Source organism: Tyto alba, unplaced genomic scaffold, assembly GCF_018691265.1.
Source record: "Tyto alba isolate M040663 unplaced genomic scaffold, T.alba_DEE_v4.0 Super-Scaffold_1000006, whole genome shotgun sequence".
Classification (NCBI taxonomy): Eukaryota; Metazoa; Chordata; class Aves; order Strigiformes; family Tytonidae; genus Tyto; species Tyto alba.
The window spans coordinates 34,155,758-34,174,439 of record NW_024881272.1 but is presented as its reverse complement, the minus strand read 5'-3'; the positions used below and the strand labels follow the sequence as shown (position 1 = coordinate 34,174,439).

Below are 18,682 nucleotides of genomic sequence, written 5' to 3'. Positions count from 1 at the left end.
TGTCCCTGCGCTAACCCCATCTCTGGACAGAAGGATCGTGTCCACGCTGGCCCGGCCTCCGTGCGCGGGAGACTTCGAGCACTCACGGCGATTATCTTCACCACTGTCACCTTTCTAACCTCCGAGGCAACGAGATGGAGAAGGAGAGAGGGAGATAGATACTGGTAGTTTTGTGTATTAGTGCGCTTACCCAGACACGTGCAAGTACGACAGGATAAATCCATGACCGGGTCATGCTTTCACTCAGGCGTATCAGTATGCTCTTAAACTGTCTTAACAGCTAATTAAAAACCGTAGTTTGCTGCAGCCTGCCTGCGTTATTTAATCCTTAAACAAGCCCGACGTACAGCTCAGTGGGTAAACAAGCCCTATATACAGCCCAGTGTTTTGTTGCACTTTAAGAGTGGAATTTAGTAAGTCTGTTGGTTGTTTTCCACCTTTTTATTCCCCTGATCTATAACTTGGGATGGCCGGTTTCTCCACCGGAGGGGAGCAGACCGCGACCCCGCGCCCTGGCAGGAGCTGCGCCACACGCAAGGCGCCCGGCTGCTGAGGGGAGCAGCGGGGGCGAATGGCGCCCTTGCCGCCGGACACACACGCTCTCGGAGTTTACAGAGACGCTTGGGGGAAAAAAAAAAAAAAAAAAAAAAAAAAAAAAAAAAAAAAAAAGGGGGCTGATGGCGTCATGGCTGATGTCACCGCAACGGCAAACCCCTTCCAGGTGGAAGGCGGCCGGGGTGCGTTGTAAGGGGATGGCGGCGGGGGCCCGCGCAATGGCGGCCGCCCTCGCGGGGGCTGCCGGGAGTTGTAGTGCAGCGGCGGGGTGTGTAGGGACACCCGTGTTCCCGTCGTGCCCCGCGCGGGGTGAGGTGCCCGGATGTGCCCGGCGCCGGAAGAGAAGCGGGTCTCTTCGGGGCCGGCCATCTTGTGCGGCAGCGAGCAGGGTGCAGGGGGGGGCCCGGCAGCATCGGAGGAGGATCCCGCCGACGGGGGCCCATCATGCCCGGACACCTGCAGGAGGGCTTCGGCTGCGTCGTCACCAACCGCTTCGACCAGCTCTTTGATGACGAGTCCGACCCCTTCGAGGTGCTGCGGGCGGCCGAGACCCGGAGGAAAGAGAGCGGCGGCGGCGGCGGGAGCCAAGGGGGCGGCGGGGCCCGCGGCGGCCCGGCGGGCGCTCAGACCAACTCCTCCGGCGGGGCCGGCGGCGGCGGCCCGGGCCAGGCGGGCGCCGGCGCCGGGAGCGCGGCCAAGCAGCTGCGCAGGGAATCCCAAAAAGAGCGCAAGAACCCGCTGCCCCCCTTCGCCGCCTCCGCCGGGGGTGCCGGGGACCGCCGGGAGGAGGGGAGCGGCCAGCCCGGCGTGCCGCTGCGGAAGGAGGGTGAGCGGGGCGGCGGAGGGCGGGAGGGAGCCGAGGGGCCGCCCCTCGCCCCCGCGGGGGCCTCGGCCCGGTCGCGCACAAAGGGAGGGAGGCGGCGGGAAGGCGGCGGGGAGCGGGGGGGGGGGGGGGACACACACACGGACACACGCACCGGGGAGGGCCGAGGCGGGAGCTCCGCGGCGGCGGCCTCGCACCCACGTGTGGGAGCGCATGGCGGGGCGGCGGGAGGCCGCCCGCGGGTCCTGCGTGGAACGGGGAGGCCTCACGCCCGTCCGTGAGGCCCGTTAACGGCGTGTGGGGGGGGGTGGGGGGTGTGTGGGCGTGGGGGGGGGGGGTGGTGCAGCCGGAGCCGCGGGAGAGAAGCGGGTTGACCCACGCCGCGCTGCCCGGCCGCGGGTGGGGTGTCCCCGCCCGCTCAAAATGGAGGCGGGCGGGCGTGGGGTGCTCCGGGGGGCTGCCTCTGTGTGCCGGGTGGGAGGGCGGGCGGGAAGGGGTAACGCGAAGTAGAAAATCCCAGCAAGGCAACTTCGACTTGAATGAATTGTGTTTCGGGCGGCCTGGCGTATCTGACAGGTTATCTGGCAGCGCCGGGGCTTTTCCAAATTGGCTTGGGTCGTTTTTCCAGGGACGGGTGTTGATAGGAATCACGTATGTGTTTTAATAATAGGTTGCGTGAATTCTCAGCACTGTTTGTGTAAACCCATAGGACAGTCCCGCACGGGAAGCTTCTTTTTGTTGAGGGGAAAAAAAAAAAAGGAAGTAAAAATAGGTGAAATTAATATGCTATGGGCAAAGTAATTAGTAGGACACGGCTCTGCGTGGAGAGGGATAGATGTTGTGCACGCGTGTCAGGCAGTTGTACTGCGCACAGACTTCAGTGCACGTCAAATTGGTCGGAGCTCTGATTAAATTGGAATCCTTGAAATGCATCAAAGTGTGGTGACAGCGCTTGGCGTGCGCAGGTGAGGAAATCGCTTGCCAACTGCAGTTTTTAACTACGTGATCTCAGAAACGCGGCTAGTTCAGAAGAGCACAGGGCCATGTGAAAGCATCTTGATGCTTTAGCATTTACTGCAGTGCGTCTTGCAAAATGGTTCTCCACCACCTTTCATGCCCTCTGAGAGAGAAAAAGTTTTAGTGTGCTAGTTGTTTTAGAAAGTGGGCCTCCCGAATCTTAATTTGAGGACACCCTGTGACAAGCAGAAGTTGGGAACTGTGTTATGCTTCTCTTTGCTTATGGCTCTTTTGTACTTTAACGCTCGGAGAGTTTTATCTGTGTGAGGAATGCAACAATTTGGCCCGGGTGACAATTTGCTAAGCCACTGTCCCCTGGAAACAGTAGTCAGGTACAGAGTTACGGTGGTGTCCCTCACGAAGTAAGCCTGAAACATGGGCAGGGCCTTTGGCCAACAAGAGAAGGCAGAGGGGTTTTGGCAGGGCTAGCAGTCCATGTTTACCTCCAGATTTTCACATTTGTTTTCAAGAACAGGCACTGCTGCTCTGTGAAGAAGTATTTCCTGGCTTATTATAGTAGTGAAACTGAGAAAGGCCTGTTTTGGTGGCAGTGTGTATGGAGCACTGTAGTAAACAAAGTCACTTTCCAGTTTGAAAATGTCTATTTTTTGTGTGGGACAGTGGTTCTAATATTACAAAGGTGTTTTGATGCCATGGTATGGACAGGGTTTGTTTCCTGTGTGAATGTATTACAGTTTAAAACTATTCCACTGCTCTGTAAAGGTGCAGATTATTTGACTGGCAAATTACCCGTCCGTAGTTTTGTGATACTACAAAAAAGAAGTAACTTGTGTTTTTGGTTGAGCTTCAGCAGTAACCAGGTTTTTCTGAGCACAGGGTGTTGAACTTGAAATTCAAAAGACGTGGATTATTTGTTCCAGTTCTGCAGCATACCTCCTATGTGACACTGGCCTGTTGGCTTTCCTTGCTGAGCTTTACCTCTTAAAATAAAATGGTCGTCCTTAGTGTGAGAATACTTTTCAAAGTAAATGTTAGTGAGTTTAACCCCTGTGGTTCCTCGGGGAGTAAGGACTACTTAGCAAGCAATGTATATAATGCAAACTTCATGTTAAGTACAGCTTGTAAGGTAAGGAAGACATTGTTCATTTGGGTGTGTTGGCTTGGATATCATTACAACTGTAACTTCTTTAGCCCCACCCAAAAATGACATTGCTTGTTAGGCAGAAACCTGTTTTTTTTTTTTTTTTTTAAATATATCTAAAATTTGGCAGTTTTAAAATTTAAAAGATAGTTCACGTTTCTTGAGCCAGCCTTGGTGGTTTGCTTAGTGATTTTTTTTTTTTCCCTAAACATTTTGGCAAGAAAATAGTATAACAAAGGAGGAATGTGTTTGTTGAGATGTTTCTGAAGAAGAGTAAACAGGCATGTCAGATGAGTGGAAATGAAAACTGTATGTAAGATCCTTCAGATGTCTTAGTGAAGAAAATAATGGCATGGGAAGTGATTATTTTAAAAAAACTTTCAGAAGGCGTAGAGAGGGAGGGAAGAAGGAACACCAGCCGGTTCGGTGGCACTGTGTATTCTTAAGCTATTTTAAGTGCGTGCACAACGAGGTGAGTCTTTGTCAGGGAGCGTGTGTTGGACTGTGAGGATTGGTGTGGGTGAACACCCCGTTTACTCACTGACCAGTATCTACTGTACTGGGGTGCAAGTGACCCCTGGCTGGGTAAGGGTGGCCCTTCATCGGCTCGTACTGCTGGCCAAAAATATTTCCAAGAAGAGAGCAGTGGGATGAAGCAGGGTGGCTGTCACAAGGACTTGGGTCCAGCGTGGTGATGCTGACTTCATTTTGGTGCACATCAAAATAAAAACCACTTGCTTTACCTGAAAAGCACCTTTCAGCATAAACAAAAAATAATCTTGTTTAGCTTGATCCTTCTTTGAAAGTTGACCCATTATTTGTAACACGGATTACTAATGTATTTTGTGCTCTGACAGGTTTGGCTTCCTACAGTATTCTAAGAATGTAGGCCTGTACAAAATACAATTTGATTGAAACGCTCTGTAAAAAATGTGAACGAGAAGAGTCAAATGATCTACAGTGACTTTTCTATAAAGATACAGTTTCTCAGATTATCTGTGGCAAAGCTAGAAGAAAAACTTCAATTCCAGCTTACCTTTGATCCTGTTTTTACATTGTTAAGAGTCGGTATCTCTCCCGGAGCAGCTCTGCATTCCGTTGATGTGTTTCGCCTGATGTTTCAGGGATAAGACGTATTGGCAGGAGGCCTGATCAGCAGCAGCAGCAGCAACAGCAGGGTGAAGGCAAACCTATTGACAGGAGACCGGAGAGACGACCCCCTCGTGAGCGCCGCTTTGATAAACCTGCTGATGAGAAAGGCGAAGGAGGAGAATTTTCTGTTGATAAGTAAGAATTTTGTCTTGCCTGACAACTTTCTTCTTTTTGATGGGAAGGGGCTGCCCTGCCTTCTGCTACTAGGTTAAAAAACAAACAGCAGATTGAATCAGAATTAAATTTTTGTCAGTCACAGGAAGAGCATGTGTCTTGCAGGCTTTTCTTTCCTTTTCCATGATTTTGTTTACAAACTCAACTCAAGTTTTAGATTGGGAGTGATCTAGCATGAGCAGTTCCATTGGTGTCACTGAAAACACAGTTTAAATCAGTAAGATAGCCACCATATCTGTCTAAATCTGTAGCAGAATGCTTGGGAAAGGAACTCGAGTATAGCTGTTGCCTGCAGGATGAGATTTGTTTGCTGTTCCAGCTGTTGTTTAAATCCATACAGCTGACTTCCAGGCAATAAGAGTTTGTCCACATAGGTGCTTACACCTTGGCTGCAGTGGCTTCAAATCTGGAAGTGGTGAAGCCATCTTATATCTAGGCAAGGTTTAAAGTGTCTTGAGTATCATGAGGGACCCAGAATTCAAGTGTTCTGAAAGTAATGTTAAATTTTTAAAATTTGAGTAGCCGAAGTTAAAATCCTCTTAAAAGTAGGTTGGATGAACGTGAGTTAAATGGAAATTGTTGTATCAGCTAGTTATGTAACACAATAGAAACACTAAATTTTGGAATGTAGTGCCAGAAGGTGCAAAGGAACAGTAATCCTTCCAAGCATTTGTTTCCAGATTCTAGAATGCAGGCATTATATGTGTGGGTTTTTTCAGTGTAATAATTTGGCATTGAAATTAGAGCCTCAACACGGTTACAAACTGTCAGAGGAAAAGTAAGTAAAGAAAATTCTCAAAAGAGAAAGTATTAAAAACCATGCTGTAAGTTTTTGGAGGTGAAAGATTCTTTACATTTGGCTGTTCCATGCTAGACCCATTCTTGACCGACCTATGCGTGGACGTGGCGGACTTGGACGAGGCCGTGGCCGTGGCCGTGGAATGGGCAGGGGAGATGGGTTTGACTCTCGTGGCAAGCGTGAATTTGACAGACATAGTGGCAGCGATAGATCGTAAGTCTTTAACTTTTTCTGTTGCTTTTTTGGCTCTTCTTTACAATTAATAGACATTTTTAAAGTTGCTTTTGAATTTCTGTATCTGAACACTATAATGTTAACTCAGTTTTGTTAGTTCTGTTTCACATTCACATTTCAGCGGCCTAAAGCATGAGGACAAGCGTGGTGGCAGCGGATCACACAACTGGGGAACCGTCAAAGACGAGCTAACGTTAGTAATCTATAATTGCTCTAAAAACTATTATCAGCGTGTTAAATCCTAATTCTTACAGCTTGCAAAATGTAAAGATGTAGCTGCCTTTTTTGCCTTTGATTTTGATAGCTTTTGCTACGCTATGAAAGCGGCTTTTGCAGAATTTAGAAAATTAGCAATTTCTTGTCACATAAGAGATGACTTCACTGTTAAAAACAGAATTTTGAGGAAGTTTGGAATGGAGAATTTTGTGCTGTTTTTTTTTTTTTTTTTACTAAAAATGGAGCAGTTTAATTTTAAAAATTTTGATCGGGTTAAGCGTGCTTTTTTACAAGTATTACATTGAAAACAGTATTTTTAATACCCGAATCCATTTTGTGTCTCAAGGTACAGCAGGAGGCTTTCAGAATGGGTACTAGTAAGTGTTGGGGAAAACCATTAGGAAGGTGGAAAGCATGGAATTTAAAAGGCACAGAGAGCACTAATCCTTAATGAAATAGTTCTTAGAAGTGGGTTGTGTAAATCCACTGTAGAACTCAGTCATTAATTTTATGTAGCTCTAAATAGGGACGAACTTTTAAAAAACAAAACTCCGAACATTATGTAATTGCAGTGAATTGGATCAGTCAGCTGTAACTGAGGAAACGCCAGAGGGAGAGGAACATCCGCCTGCTGATTCTGAAAATAAGTGAGTATCACCCCTCTTAATGCTCTCTGACTGCTTCAGAGGTAGTATTATTTTGCCTTTAACCACTGATGTTTATTCCTACTTCTGTTTTGCCAAACTGAGATTATGTTTTCTTCTGTAGATACGAAATTATTCACAGTGCTGCTGAAAGACTGTCTCTTTAAAATCTGCATGTCTAGAAATTGTTATCTTGAAACTGTTCATTAGCGTCATGCAGGCTCCTAAGTCACTTTCAGATTGTTATTAATAATCAGTTCTAATATGCTTAGGATCTCGGGATTGCAACTGTTAAGTACCAAATCCAAAAGCATCTGTGCTCATAATTAAGTAGAACCACCAAGCAAAAGGAGCAAAATGTTGTCCTGCCAGTGGAGGACAACTTTTTAACCTTAGTTTTTTTCAAAACAACTGTTGAGCCTGTGTGACTAGCTTGTAGAAGAAAGGTTGTATCTCTTGCTCTCCAGCTTCTGTGTATGCAGGCAATTTTCAAAGCAGTTAACTCAGTTGCTTCTCATTCCACTTGGACACTGTTAAAGAGGAAACCAGTGGCAGGTGAATGAGAGAGCGTAACTGGAGAAGCAGAATGAGCAGTAGAGATACTTACAGTTGATGTAAAAGCATGATAGAAACTTTTACAGTAGCGTAGCAAAATCAAATGTTGTATTTTAATGAGGAATGTGCTTTATGGTGGATTCAGATGGAAATGGCAAACAGATGAGATAGACTTTTGAAATACTTGTTTGCACAAAATTTCTAATGTGGAATTTGCTATAGCTTGATTTCCTCATTAAAAGCTTTAGTTAGTGGTAAAGAGGATCCAGTTACTGCACAGAGACTAAGGAATGGATTTAGCTTGACTAAAAGAAGACTAAATGCTACTACTTCTCCAAGGCTGTGGTGGTCCAAGATTAAGGTCATCTTGTATACAGAAGTAGTATGAGAATTTCTAAGGAATTACAGCTTGGGCATTGGTCAGAAAATGCAAGCTAGCTAGTCCTTAAAAAAAATTACCTGTATTGGAAATTTGGATATATTAAGTTTTGCTGTGTCTGCAGTATTTCCTGGACCTTTACTAGTAGCAGTGTCCTGGTGCTTGACCAGATACTGACCCATCCAGGCGCAGATCAGTTATCTGCAAGATTCTGCAGGCTATATGTATGGTTTTTCTTCTTCCTTAAATCTGCAGCAAATGTGTACTCTTCTCAGTTTCAAGCATCACACATCTGTTGTAATCCATCAGTTACCTTTATGGAAAAGCATCTTTATATGGGTTAGTTTTCAGCGTGCCTAGTTTGGTATGGATCCCTAACATAAGCGTTTCAGCAGAACTGTAGGATGTTTTACTGCAGTGAAATGTGCAGAATGCCAGGGGCTAATATCTTTGCCTTGAGCCAAAAAAGTGTTTCTGAATATATGCCATGTCAAAAATCATTCTGTCCTACAGAATGAGAAAAAAATTGAAGTACAGTAATTTGGATATAAAATCTTTGCATTATTACATCAAAATTAATGGCTACAAATTGAAGACCATTTCTCTTAAGTTGAGGCTTTCACGATCTTTTTGCTGCACAGATGTGGCACTAGTTTTCTATAAATTGGAAATTTAGTTGCATAAACACACTGAAGAATGACAAGACAAGGGGATTACTGCCTGTATAGTTGGAATGCGATCTGTTATTGAGCATAGTGGTTGTTTTACTTAAAAATAGCTTTTTGGCAGAAGGTAGAGTCACCAAAGGTTTAGAATGAGGTGATGATATATTGCACAAGTGACTAAGTTGTATGCTGTTGTTTTTTCAAGTTAGCTGAAAGTAAAAATAATTTCAGTTAGCTGGGAAATTAATAATTGTCTTTGGCTCAATAAAGGAAGCAGACCATCCAAAGCTGATTGAGTTCTGTTGGATTTTTATTTTTTGTTTTAAAAAAAACTAACAAGCTTGAAAATTGTGGTAAGAACAACCGCTCTCTCACTGCCTTAACTTGAATCTTTGAGAGAGAAGTATCTCAAAAATGAGGAGTGTGGGGAGCTCCAAACAAGTCCATTGCAGAAGTTAGGCTTTCATATCTGTAAAGAAAATTGTCACTGATGTGGAGGATAGACAGCATGGATCAGGGTCAGTTGTAACATTTTGCTGCACTGTGCTTGCCATTTAGTTGCTTAAAGGTGTCTGGCTGTGGGTTTGTTTTTTTTTTTTTTTGTGGCACTCTGGAGATGACTCTTCATATGTGCTCTCTGAGTGGAGGGTTTTTTATATACACCTCAACTGCTAAATATTTGACGTTTTTTTTAAAAAATCTGATGCTGATTAACAACTGGTTTTGAATTTGTTGTATCTAGAATGTGGGTTCTAAGTCATGATCATAATATCCATGAATTCACTACAGAGAGAATGAGGTTGAAGAAGTTAAGGAAGAAGGTCCTAAGGAAATGACCCTGGATGAGTGGAAAGCTATTCAAAGTAAGGATCGTGCAAAAGTTGAGTTCAACATCCGTAAACCAAATGAGGGTGCCGACGGGCAATGGAAAAAAGGATTTGTTCTTCACAAGTCGAAGAGCGAGGAGGTAAAGTGATTTTCAGTATTTACTGGTATCCAGACTGTATAGGTTTTTCTATTGATACGCACTTCTTAGAGTGGAAGCTCCTTTCTTTGAGATGTCTTTGAGTGGCTGACCTGTAGCTAAGAGTTTATAAAGTGGAAACAACATTTTTCATAATCAAGCTGAAGTGATGCAGTAGCATAAGTAGCCATTCTTGCTGTGGTTAGATTTAGCAGATGATCTGTACCATTAGGTTGGTGTGTACTGTGATATAATCTAGAGATAAGGCTGCAGTACTGCTGCATCTGGGCAGGTAGCTTTGTAAGGACTGTCTCTTGGTGAGCATTTCAGAAAAAAATTCAAGACCAAATTTATTCCTCTGTTTTTGTTTTATTTTTTTTAAAGGAAGCTTGTGTTATTTAGCGTCTCTGTTAGTCTTATGCTTTACGCAGATTTATGGTGCGTGCTGAACATGATGTAAGATTAAAGATATACTGGTCATGCGCCAGACACCTTAATAGCAAAACTGTATATCTTAAGGTTGTAACGTTGGTATCTTATCATTTTGTAATATTATATAGATGAGCCTCCTTGAAGCTTTTGGGAAACTAGGTGAAATACATTTGTATGCTTCAGTGATATTCAACATAGTTGCTGCGGAATTATTTTAAAATTGTAGTTCCTCAAGCATACTCATTTCAGCCTCTGCAAAGTTTTAATTATTCAGTTCGAAGCTAGTGAGAGTGGCAAGGAGAAAATACTCTTATACTTCAGAAGGGGAGGGAGGTGTCGAGAGCTCTGTTTTCTCATGCAAGCCTGCATTAATTAATCTTTGGGTTTTATCTTTGGTTTTAACACTGTAGTATCTGAAGTGGCCTACTGTTAATTGGTGACCTGCAGCTTTGTATAGCAGACGGTTCTGACTCCTTTTGAAGTAATTAAATAGTATGTAATAGGCTGTTTGGTCTTCTCATGTATTTCTGCTTTTTTACACCTTGTCAGTTTTTTCTTGTCAGTGTGGGGCATAATACATTTTGGGGAGGCACTATTCAGTACTTTGCAATGGAAACTCCATTTCTGATCTCATTGAACTCGGAGTGAGTTTGACTTTGTGACAATCATGCTATTTTCTTGCTGTGTAAGGTAGTTTGGTTCTTTAAATGATGGCATATGTCTTTGCTGAGCTTATGCTGCTCGGTGTTTGGAGTGTTCATTAAATACTGCTTTCTCTGGCTTCTATAGAAAAGGGAAACTGAGTTAGGCTTTGTGTTGCTGTGTATTAAAAGAGTATATTTAAACAAGTGTTTATGTACTTTACCAAGGTTTACTGAACTTGTAGTCCCTCAAGTTCCCCCAGCCCCAATCCCTCCAAAGCAGATTTATTTGACATTTAGTCAGCTAAAGACAGTCTTTTTTAACATATGTACATGTATGATACTATAATAAGGTGGTGATACTCTTGAGTAACTTAGAAGCTAGAAAGTTCCATGCTGAATTTTCCATTCAAAAAATGAATCAGTAGTTAACTCAAAAAAAAAAAAAAAAACCCAAAAAAACAACCAACCAAACCCAATGAGAGTAACAAACCAAATTCCTTTTGTGGAAGAACTGAAATGATTAGTAGATTGTCCTGTTTGAGAGGTGTATTCAGTTAACTTCTCCAGAAAATGAGTCTGATAACTTCTTACGTGATAGAGTTAAAAATAACAGCACCTTGCTGTGTAAGCACAGAAGTGACATATTAACTGCCTTTTAAATCTAGATGCTTTTAGCCTGCTTTTATTGTATCTCCAGCAGATGTCTCTCCCCATTTCACTTACTCATTGTTCACTGATCCCTTGGGAAGCAGCATGGGGTTTTTTTGCTAAGTATTCCAGCAGAACAGCTCTATAATACAGGTGTTAGGAAAGCCTTCGCTGCAGTGAGCAGGTTTAGAAGGTGGCATATTTAGAAGTTGTGAACAAAACCTACCAATCACCTGCTGTTCTTTTTCTGTTTGCTCTCTTGGGCATACTTATGAGTCATGAAATGAAGGCTCATGTAAGGTTTCTGTGATTCTTAGTGATAGGAAGGGAGTTGATGTGGGGAGGTGACTTGGTTTTAGGTAAGTTCTGGGTTGCAGCCCCAGATCTTCTGTACTCTTATGGCCAAAAAATCACAACGTGCCCCAGTAGATGTTCTCAGAAATTTGGATTGAAGAGTTGTGATGGCCACCCTCGTTCCTGTAGCTTGAGAACTATGGGGAGAATTCCCTAGGAGTTGGTGGGAAAAAGGAGTATGAGCATCTCCTGCTGTTCATCTGCCTTAGTCTTGTGAAAGAGCTGTCCTCCTCCTCCTACTTACGCTCTTCACTGAGGGGTGAAATGCTTGGCCTATCTGAGGTCTTTCCTCTTTTTCATGTTTGCTATGCAATTACTGGAAAGTGATACTTTGTATAAAATGAACTCTTAATACTGTCTCAGATTCTTGCTGGTTTAATGGGAAATCCATGTGTATTGGCAGCCCTGATCTAATGAGACTTTCCAGGAGATTGGGTTCTGCTATAAAAGAGATCCTCTTTTTTCCTTCTCTGCAGCAGGTTTAGTGGCTCGGGTCTTTTAACTTCTGCTGGTGCAGCTGAACAAAAAATGCGAAGGAGTTGCATTGTGGAGAGATCTTAAAATCTGTTCAGAAAGTTGGATGCAAGTCTCCTGGAAAGATGGATACACTAGTAGATCAGTTCCTATGCTATGTTTCTGCTGTGCCGGGCCTCTTCCCAGTGCCTTCAAACTTTCTTGCTAATCTAAACACTTCCTTAGAGGAGATTGTAATGGGAGACTGAGAAATATGTTTTGGAAAAGAATAGTTCATCTTCTCAAAATTTGGAGGAAGGACTCTTGAATCGAGACTGTGCAGAAACCTTTCCTCTTTCATTTTGAGCATCCCCCCCTCTTACCCGTCTGGTTCCGTACGCAGTGTGCCTGATGTATTGAGGTGCTAGAGATGAGCCTGCCTGCGTGGTCTCTACTGGAGTTCCCAGCAGCTTGCGTTAAACTTTTTTGGAATTGATCTGAGATTTCTCTTGTCTCCGCGCCTGTGGCCCAGTCCATCCTCTGGTCTTTCTGGATGCTTGCACGGCTGTTGATCTCATCCTTTTGCTGCTTCATGTGCTCAGTGACATCTGTATCCAGCAAGTTCATGTGACCTTATTACCTGTTGTTCCTGTATGTAGTTTGAGTCTCATTTCTTCCTTTTGTTTTCTCCCTTTGTTCCTTTTGTCACTTTGGCGTGGACACGCAACTTTCATCAGACAAAGGCGATGACAGAAATGCAGGGGAGTCTGCTGGAGTCAAATGAGGTACTGATCCTTTATATCTAACTGGTAATACCTGTGTTTTAATATGAGCCCCTTCTGCAAGGAAGGTCTGGATATTACGAAGTCACCAAAATAGCAAATACAGGTAGATACAATATGAAGCTCTTCTGTCCATGCCTGTTGTCTAACTGTGCACCATATAGGACCCTTCATAATTAGTACCCTTGCTCCTAATTGAGCTGAATTCAAACCCCTTATCATAAATGCTTCTGTCATGAGTCTTCTTTTATTTTTGTTTGTTGTTGCTGTTGTTTTTCCATACCTCGCTGTCTGCTTTGGCCCCCTTTCTGTTAGTAGCTTGTTCTTAATTTTTGACAGCCTTCCCCAAGACCCATAAGTGCAGCAATGCCTTCACGAAGCTTTCGGTTATTAGATCAGAGCGCTAATGAGACTTGCCAATACATATGAATTAAACGCTTCCAAAGACTATTCAGAATAAGCGATTTGTACGGTATGTCTGTGACACGTGTCACTGAAGGGATAGAAGAGGATGTGGAGCATATGCCAAGTCTTTTACTGGTGTTTTAAATTAGCTTTAGTTACTTTGCAAAAAGGAATCATTGGGTTACATACAGAATTTGCCAGTTGTTGCTTTAGTGGCTAAGCCAAAGTTAAGTTGTGAAAATACAACGGTTTTTGTAGACTGTAGTGTTTCTTTTTCAAGCAGTAACAGTGCAGGGGAGGAAACGCACAGAATTATTGTACAAATCCACTGATACTACCTCTCACAAAAGAGAATGTCCTGTGACTACCAGTAAGTTGAAAACTTTGTCTCAGTACCCTGCAGTGATCAAAACTACAGATAAAATATTAAGTAATAAGAAAGGAATCAAAGCCATAACAAAAGGTATTGTGTACCGTCTTACAAATTGTTGGTGTACTTATGTTTGAGTAGTGCCATGTCAGGCTGAGATGTGGAATGACTTTTCTCTGAAAAACAGCTGGTTAAGCTAACTTCCTAAGTTGGAAGAGAGATCTCTGAGGGAAGGGTGTACAGTTCAAATCTACAAAATCAGGAATGGGCTGGGGACCAGTTGTTACATGGAACACATCCCAGGAAAATATGTTTGAAATAAAGCAGCATCGAGAGGTATTTCTCATTTTGCAGTGCCCTGTGCTGCAGAATGTTGTGGAGGCCAAATGTACAGCTGGGCGTGGAAAGGGGTAACTAATTGGTGGGGGAGAAGGCTCTTTATGGCTCTCTACGTTGTGGTGCTTGTGACTGACTCAAGCCCTGAAAACAGTTTTCGGCCTTTTGACTGTAGACCTCTGTGTATCCATTGGCTGCCTTATGAAGGATCCACAAAAGGTAATTAAAGGGTATAGGGCTTAATTGCACAATCTGTTGCCTTTGAAAGTCAGCATGTTGTGTAATTACACCACAAGAAAAGCAAGTTAGAGTCAGGAGGCCTAACCTTGCACATGGCACCGCTGTAGGATAAAAATCAAACAAACTGATAATTGCTGTGCCAGAAGTTAGGGGCCTTTGGGAAAAAGCATTGCACGTTGTCACGTTTCCAAAACACGATGATTGGGCCTTGTAAGAGGCAGAGTTCTGGGCTAGCTAAACCCTCGGTCTGATCCAGTGTGGCCAGTTTTACGTGTATCATCCTAGGTGCCAAAAACTGACTTAACCTCATGGAAAAATTATTTGTGCAAAAATAGGAAAAAGAATTACTTTTAAAACCCTCGGTTCGTTTTCTGTTCAGTGTGCAATAATGTAAAATGTTCAAATGTGCTGAATAGTAGCAATTATGGTGTTAGATGTAACTCTTCGGTGCATTCCTTGTTCCTCAAGGCTCAGGTTTCTCCCTGTGAGGGCACTGGGAGCCACGGGCTGTAAGAGAAGGTTGTATCGTGGCAAAGGTGGGGATAGTCCTATTTTTCAGTGTAATCAGGGAGAATGGGACTCTGGTTTAGCTTCTTCAGTTACGTTGTGTTGGAACTGTTTATGCCTCGGTTGCTGTTTGTTACGGCTAACTTAAACCGATGAGGGGTTCTTCCCATCTCCCTTGTTTTAAATATTTAACCAGGGCTAAGCAAATGAGAAAGTGTAAAGTACTCATTGAGCAAAATAAAGATGGGTTACCAAGTAAGTATTTAAAAAGAACGAAATGAATTGATAGCACTGGAAGATTTCTCAGGATGCAAAGTGAGAAGAGAAATGCTAGAAAACGAGGTGCTGTACTGGCTTGGTGATAGTCTCAGATAAGCCTAAACGTGTTCCCCTGAAGGAACTCCAGAGCTTCCCTGAATTATCTTGAAAATACAAAATACCTTTGTTTGCTCAAGCGCTGTTTTGATTACCTGTATGTGGTTCTGTTGCCTGCACAAGCGGTATAACTCGATTCCTAACAATTCCTGCACGATCTTTGAACTTGAATCAATCAAGGTAAATCAGTCATCAGTTCGGGAGCGCACTTGGAGGTGAACATGTGCTGTGGTGGTAAGAGTGCAACTACAGATGGAAAGGTTCCTTTGGTGATTTTTCTTACTGATGAAGAAACGCTCATTTCAGGCTCACGCCGAGGACTCTGTAATGGATCATCACTTCCGCAAGCCAGCAAATGATATTACATCCCAGCTGGAGATCAACTTTGGAGACCTCGGCCGCCCCGGACGTGGTGGCAGAGGGGGACGGGGCGGCCGAGGACGCGGTGGCAGGGCCAGCCGTGGAGGCAGAACTGACAAGGTGGGTAGCTACAGCTTCTCGTCTGCAAAGGAGTTGAGTTTCAGCTGGTGTTAGGATTGTCATACAGATAGTTTTAGGTGTCTTCCTTATTTCCAGGGGAGTTGCTCTGACGACAAACACTGCGTTTTAAAACCAAGTGAAGTGTCTATTCTTACAAGTTTACTTTAAACTAGATGTCTGTTAGGACAAAAGGATGAATGTTTTAGCAGTGTTCTTATTAAACACAAAAAAGGGAGGGTGGGAAGTAGGTTGGATTTAAAAAAAAAAAAAAAAAGCGTCCCATCTTTGTATCTGAACCCAAAAAATGACTCTTCAGTGTGGACAGATCTGAATGTGCTGTGAGACGCTTCTGTTTGTGCCAGAGTGGTTATTTCCAGACACAATCAGGAGCGGTTTATCTGCATTGTGACCTGTTGGGGACGAAAGACTGGTTTTACGGCTGCATGTCATATCTCGAATTTAAGGAATTTAGAGATTTCGTGTAGAAGTAGGACTCTTACTGTTTGGTTGGTTTGTTGTTTGTTTTTTTCTTTTTTTTTTTTTTTGGGGGGGGGTGGGGGTGGGGTGGGTGGCGGGGGGGGCGGGTTGTTTTTTTTTTTCCCCCTAATTTGCAGTAATTGTTTTCTTACTCTACTCCTAAAGCCCTAAGGAAATAGTCAGGAAGAGTACTGAATGGGGCTGGGGAGCGAACATGTAAAGTTGAAGTACTGTAGTATAGCTACAGTAAAGATTTTATTTACTATAGATCAATTACTTGGCTAAAATGCATCTAATTAAATTGTTCCTTACTAAAAAATGAGTTCAGTCTGTGTGGTGTGGCTTTCTTCACATAGACCAGACTTGCTCATTTTTATCTCCTCTAGGACACTGACTCTGTTTTCTCTTTTAGTTTTAGGCTTATTAGTTCTTTTTGGTTAATTTAAAGAGAAGTTTCTCTTCTCACTGAGGCCAGTTCTCTTAAAGAGAAATCATTCTCTTTTAGTTTTAGGCTTATTAGTTGAACAGCTCTCTCCTGATAGCAATGTAAGAAAATTTGAAGGAGTGGAAGTTAAATGGTGGTGGTGTTTGCTCTGAGTTGTGTCACTAAAAAGACATCTTGCTTCTTCAAGAATGCTGTCATAAAGTAGTTAAACTTCTCTGCAGCTTGTTTGATGTTGACTTTGTTTATTTTCTTCCAGTTGGTTAAGGAGTTTGACGTGATCCACACACCCAACCAGGTTGGTGATCTCTGCTGGCACTTGCGTTACCGGTGCACAGGGCCCTCCTCTTGCAGGGCTGTAACTCCCCTCCTGCAGTGGATTGGCTCTTTTTGGCTTGCTTTCTGCTTTTGTGTAATGCACAACCAGAGATACTAAAGCCTACAGGCTTAAGACCCTGCTATTTTTAAATCTAGTTTGTGGGCTGGGTGCTTCTGCAGTGTCTTAGTCTTGCCGATAGGTGTTGATACAACTTTTGTTGGAATGATTTAAATATATCTCTTGATAAATGAGTATGTTTACAGGAAATTCCGCTATCCTGGCTCTTCCTACTCTTCTTCTCTTCCATATCCCTCCTGGACAACGTGAAGAGTATTCTAAAATACTTAATTTCTGCATTTCATTGCAGCCAGCACTGTGGTACAGAGAGCCTTTTAAAAAAACTCTTGGGGAGTGCTAAGGAGATGTTTGGTTAATGTTTGAATTTCTAGGGCTAGGTTGGCACAAAAATTCTCTGGATCAGCAGCTAGTGTGTGGCTGGGGAAGAACTAAACGTGTGAATCTTGATTTGTGCTACCAGTAGGCCTTTTCTCTAACACTTGAGTTGTGTCCCTCGGCAAGAATTGATGGTTATGTGCTAGTAGAATAGCATAAGCCCACATGTAGGGATCTCTTCAGGAATGGAAAACGAGACGTACTTGTAACCTTGTGTGATAATCATGTGCAAACAGGGTTTGTTTGCCTGTAACGTCTCCTCAGATAGCTTTGATTCAAAAAGTAATACAAGAGACTTTAGTCCTTGGAATTAAAAAAAAAAAAAGTGTTGCTTATCACGGGGGGGGGGAAAGTTGCTCTTGTAGTAATTTATCCAGCGCCTGACTGCTTCCTCTGCTGTACAGTGTAGCTCTTTGAAGCCCAGTATTCCCCTGTTGAGTAGGGTTCGGGTTAGAGCAGTTTTAAAGTGAGGAGGAGGAATTCCCACCGCGGTTCGTTTGGGGTGCAGGGGGTCCCCGTGCCCGTGGCAGCCCCGTGCAAGCGTCACCCAGTCTGTCCGCACAGACCCAGAGCCTTGACCTTGTCCCCCTGGCCCAGGCTGCGCCCGCAGCTGCTGCCCAGCTCAGCGCTGAGCACGTGTTTGCCTGGCAAGTGGAAGGACTGGATAATGTCAGAAGAATTAAGAAACGCGGTAGGGCTTGATGCAGCTGAACGTAATAACTTTCTGATGTTTCTCTTTCAGTCAAGTGCTTCTGCTCCTGATGTAGATGACCCAGAGGCTTTCCCAGCTCTGTCCTAAACTGGATGTCATAAGCCAACCCTGCCCTCATCGGGCCTTCCTCTCCGAGGCTTGCATGCTTAAGGATCCTAAACAACTAAGAAATTTAAAAAAAAAAAAAAAAAAGGAAAAAAAAAAAAAAAAAGAGGAGACTGTCATTCATACCATTCACACCTAAAGACTGAATTTTATCTGTTTTGAAAATGAACTTCTCTCGCTACACAGAAGCAACAATATGGTAGTCAGTTTTGTATTTAGAAATGTAATGGTAGCAGGGATGTTTTCATAATTTTTTCAGAGATTATGCATTCTTCATGGATACTTTTTTGTATTGCTGCTTGAAAATATGCGTTTCCAAACTTGAAATATAGGTGTGAACAGTGTGTACCAGTTAAAAGCTTTCACTTCATTTGTGTTTTTTTGGTTTTGTTTTTGGTTTTGTTTTTTTTTAATTCAGGACTTTAGACCTTTTCCCTGAACTACAAAGTGGGTTTTAATTATTGCACACTATTTCCATTTCCTTAATTCCTCTTTGGCAGATTTTATCAGCCCACGGTCTTTTGGAATACGTGAAGTTTTAATTTGGCAGACTGTTAGTGCTGTATGGGATACTAACTCCTGGAGTACTTTAGTTTTAATGCTTAATTTCACACTTGGGAAAACAGTCATTTTTCATCTATGTTTGGTAGTTTGTTTACACAAAATCTTTATACAAAATTGATACCAGATACTTGAAAAAGATTCAAAGCACATTGGTTTATAGTTAAATACCTGTGTATCGATCCAGCAATGATGTGTGGATAATTGGTCGAAACAGTTTTTTAAAATTAATGTGTTACGCCTTTCGCTCACCCTTTTTACCTTTATTCCCTCCTTGTCCCTTCCAACAAAACAAGATGCTTTGTTGG

General features: G+C 43.2%; 1 protein-coding gene across 4 annotated transcripts; it reads left to right on the top strand.

Annotated features, from left to right (window-relative positions):
• The first annotated feature begins 880 nt into the window (after nt 1-880).
• SERBP1 (SERPINE1 mRNA binding protein 1) lies at nt 881-18,171 on the top strand. 4 transcript variants are annotated; one of them, XM_032998799.2, is made up of 10 exons: nt 881-1,381; nt 4,622-4,784; nt 5,698-5,835; nt 5,954-6,049; nt 6,645-6,719; nt 9,105-9,282; nt 12,548-12,595; nt 15,132-15,305; nt 16,484-16,522; nt 17,739-18,171. In XM_032998799.2, the coding sequence occupies exons 1-10, from the start codon at nt 1,000-1,002 to the stop codon at nt 17,793-17,795; spliced, it is 1,350 nt and encodes a 449-aa protein (XP_032854690.2). In that variant the 5' UTR covers nt 881-999; the 3' UTR covers nt 17,796-18,171. The 4 variants fall into 4 exon arrangements, with proteins under 4 accessions (XP_032854690.2, XP_032854691.2, XP_032854693.2 ...); XM_032998800.2 differs by having other exon boundaries at nt 882-1,381; nt 5,978-6,049; XM_032998802.2 differs by lacking the exon at nt 12,548-12,595 and having other exon boundaries at nt 883-1,381; nt 5,978-6,049.
• Nucleotides 18,172-18,682: the final 511 nt, after the last annotated feature.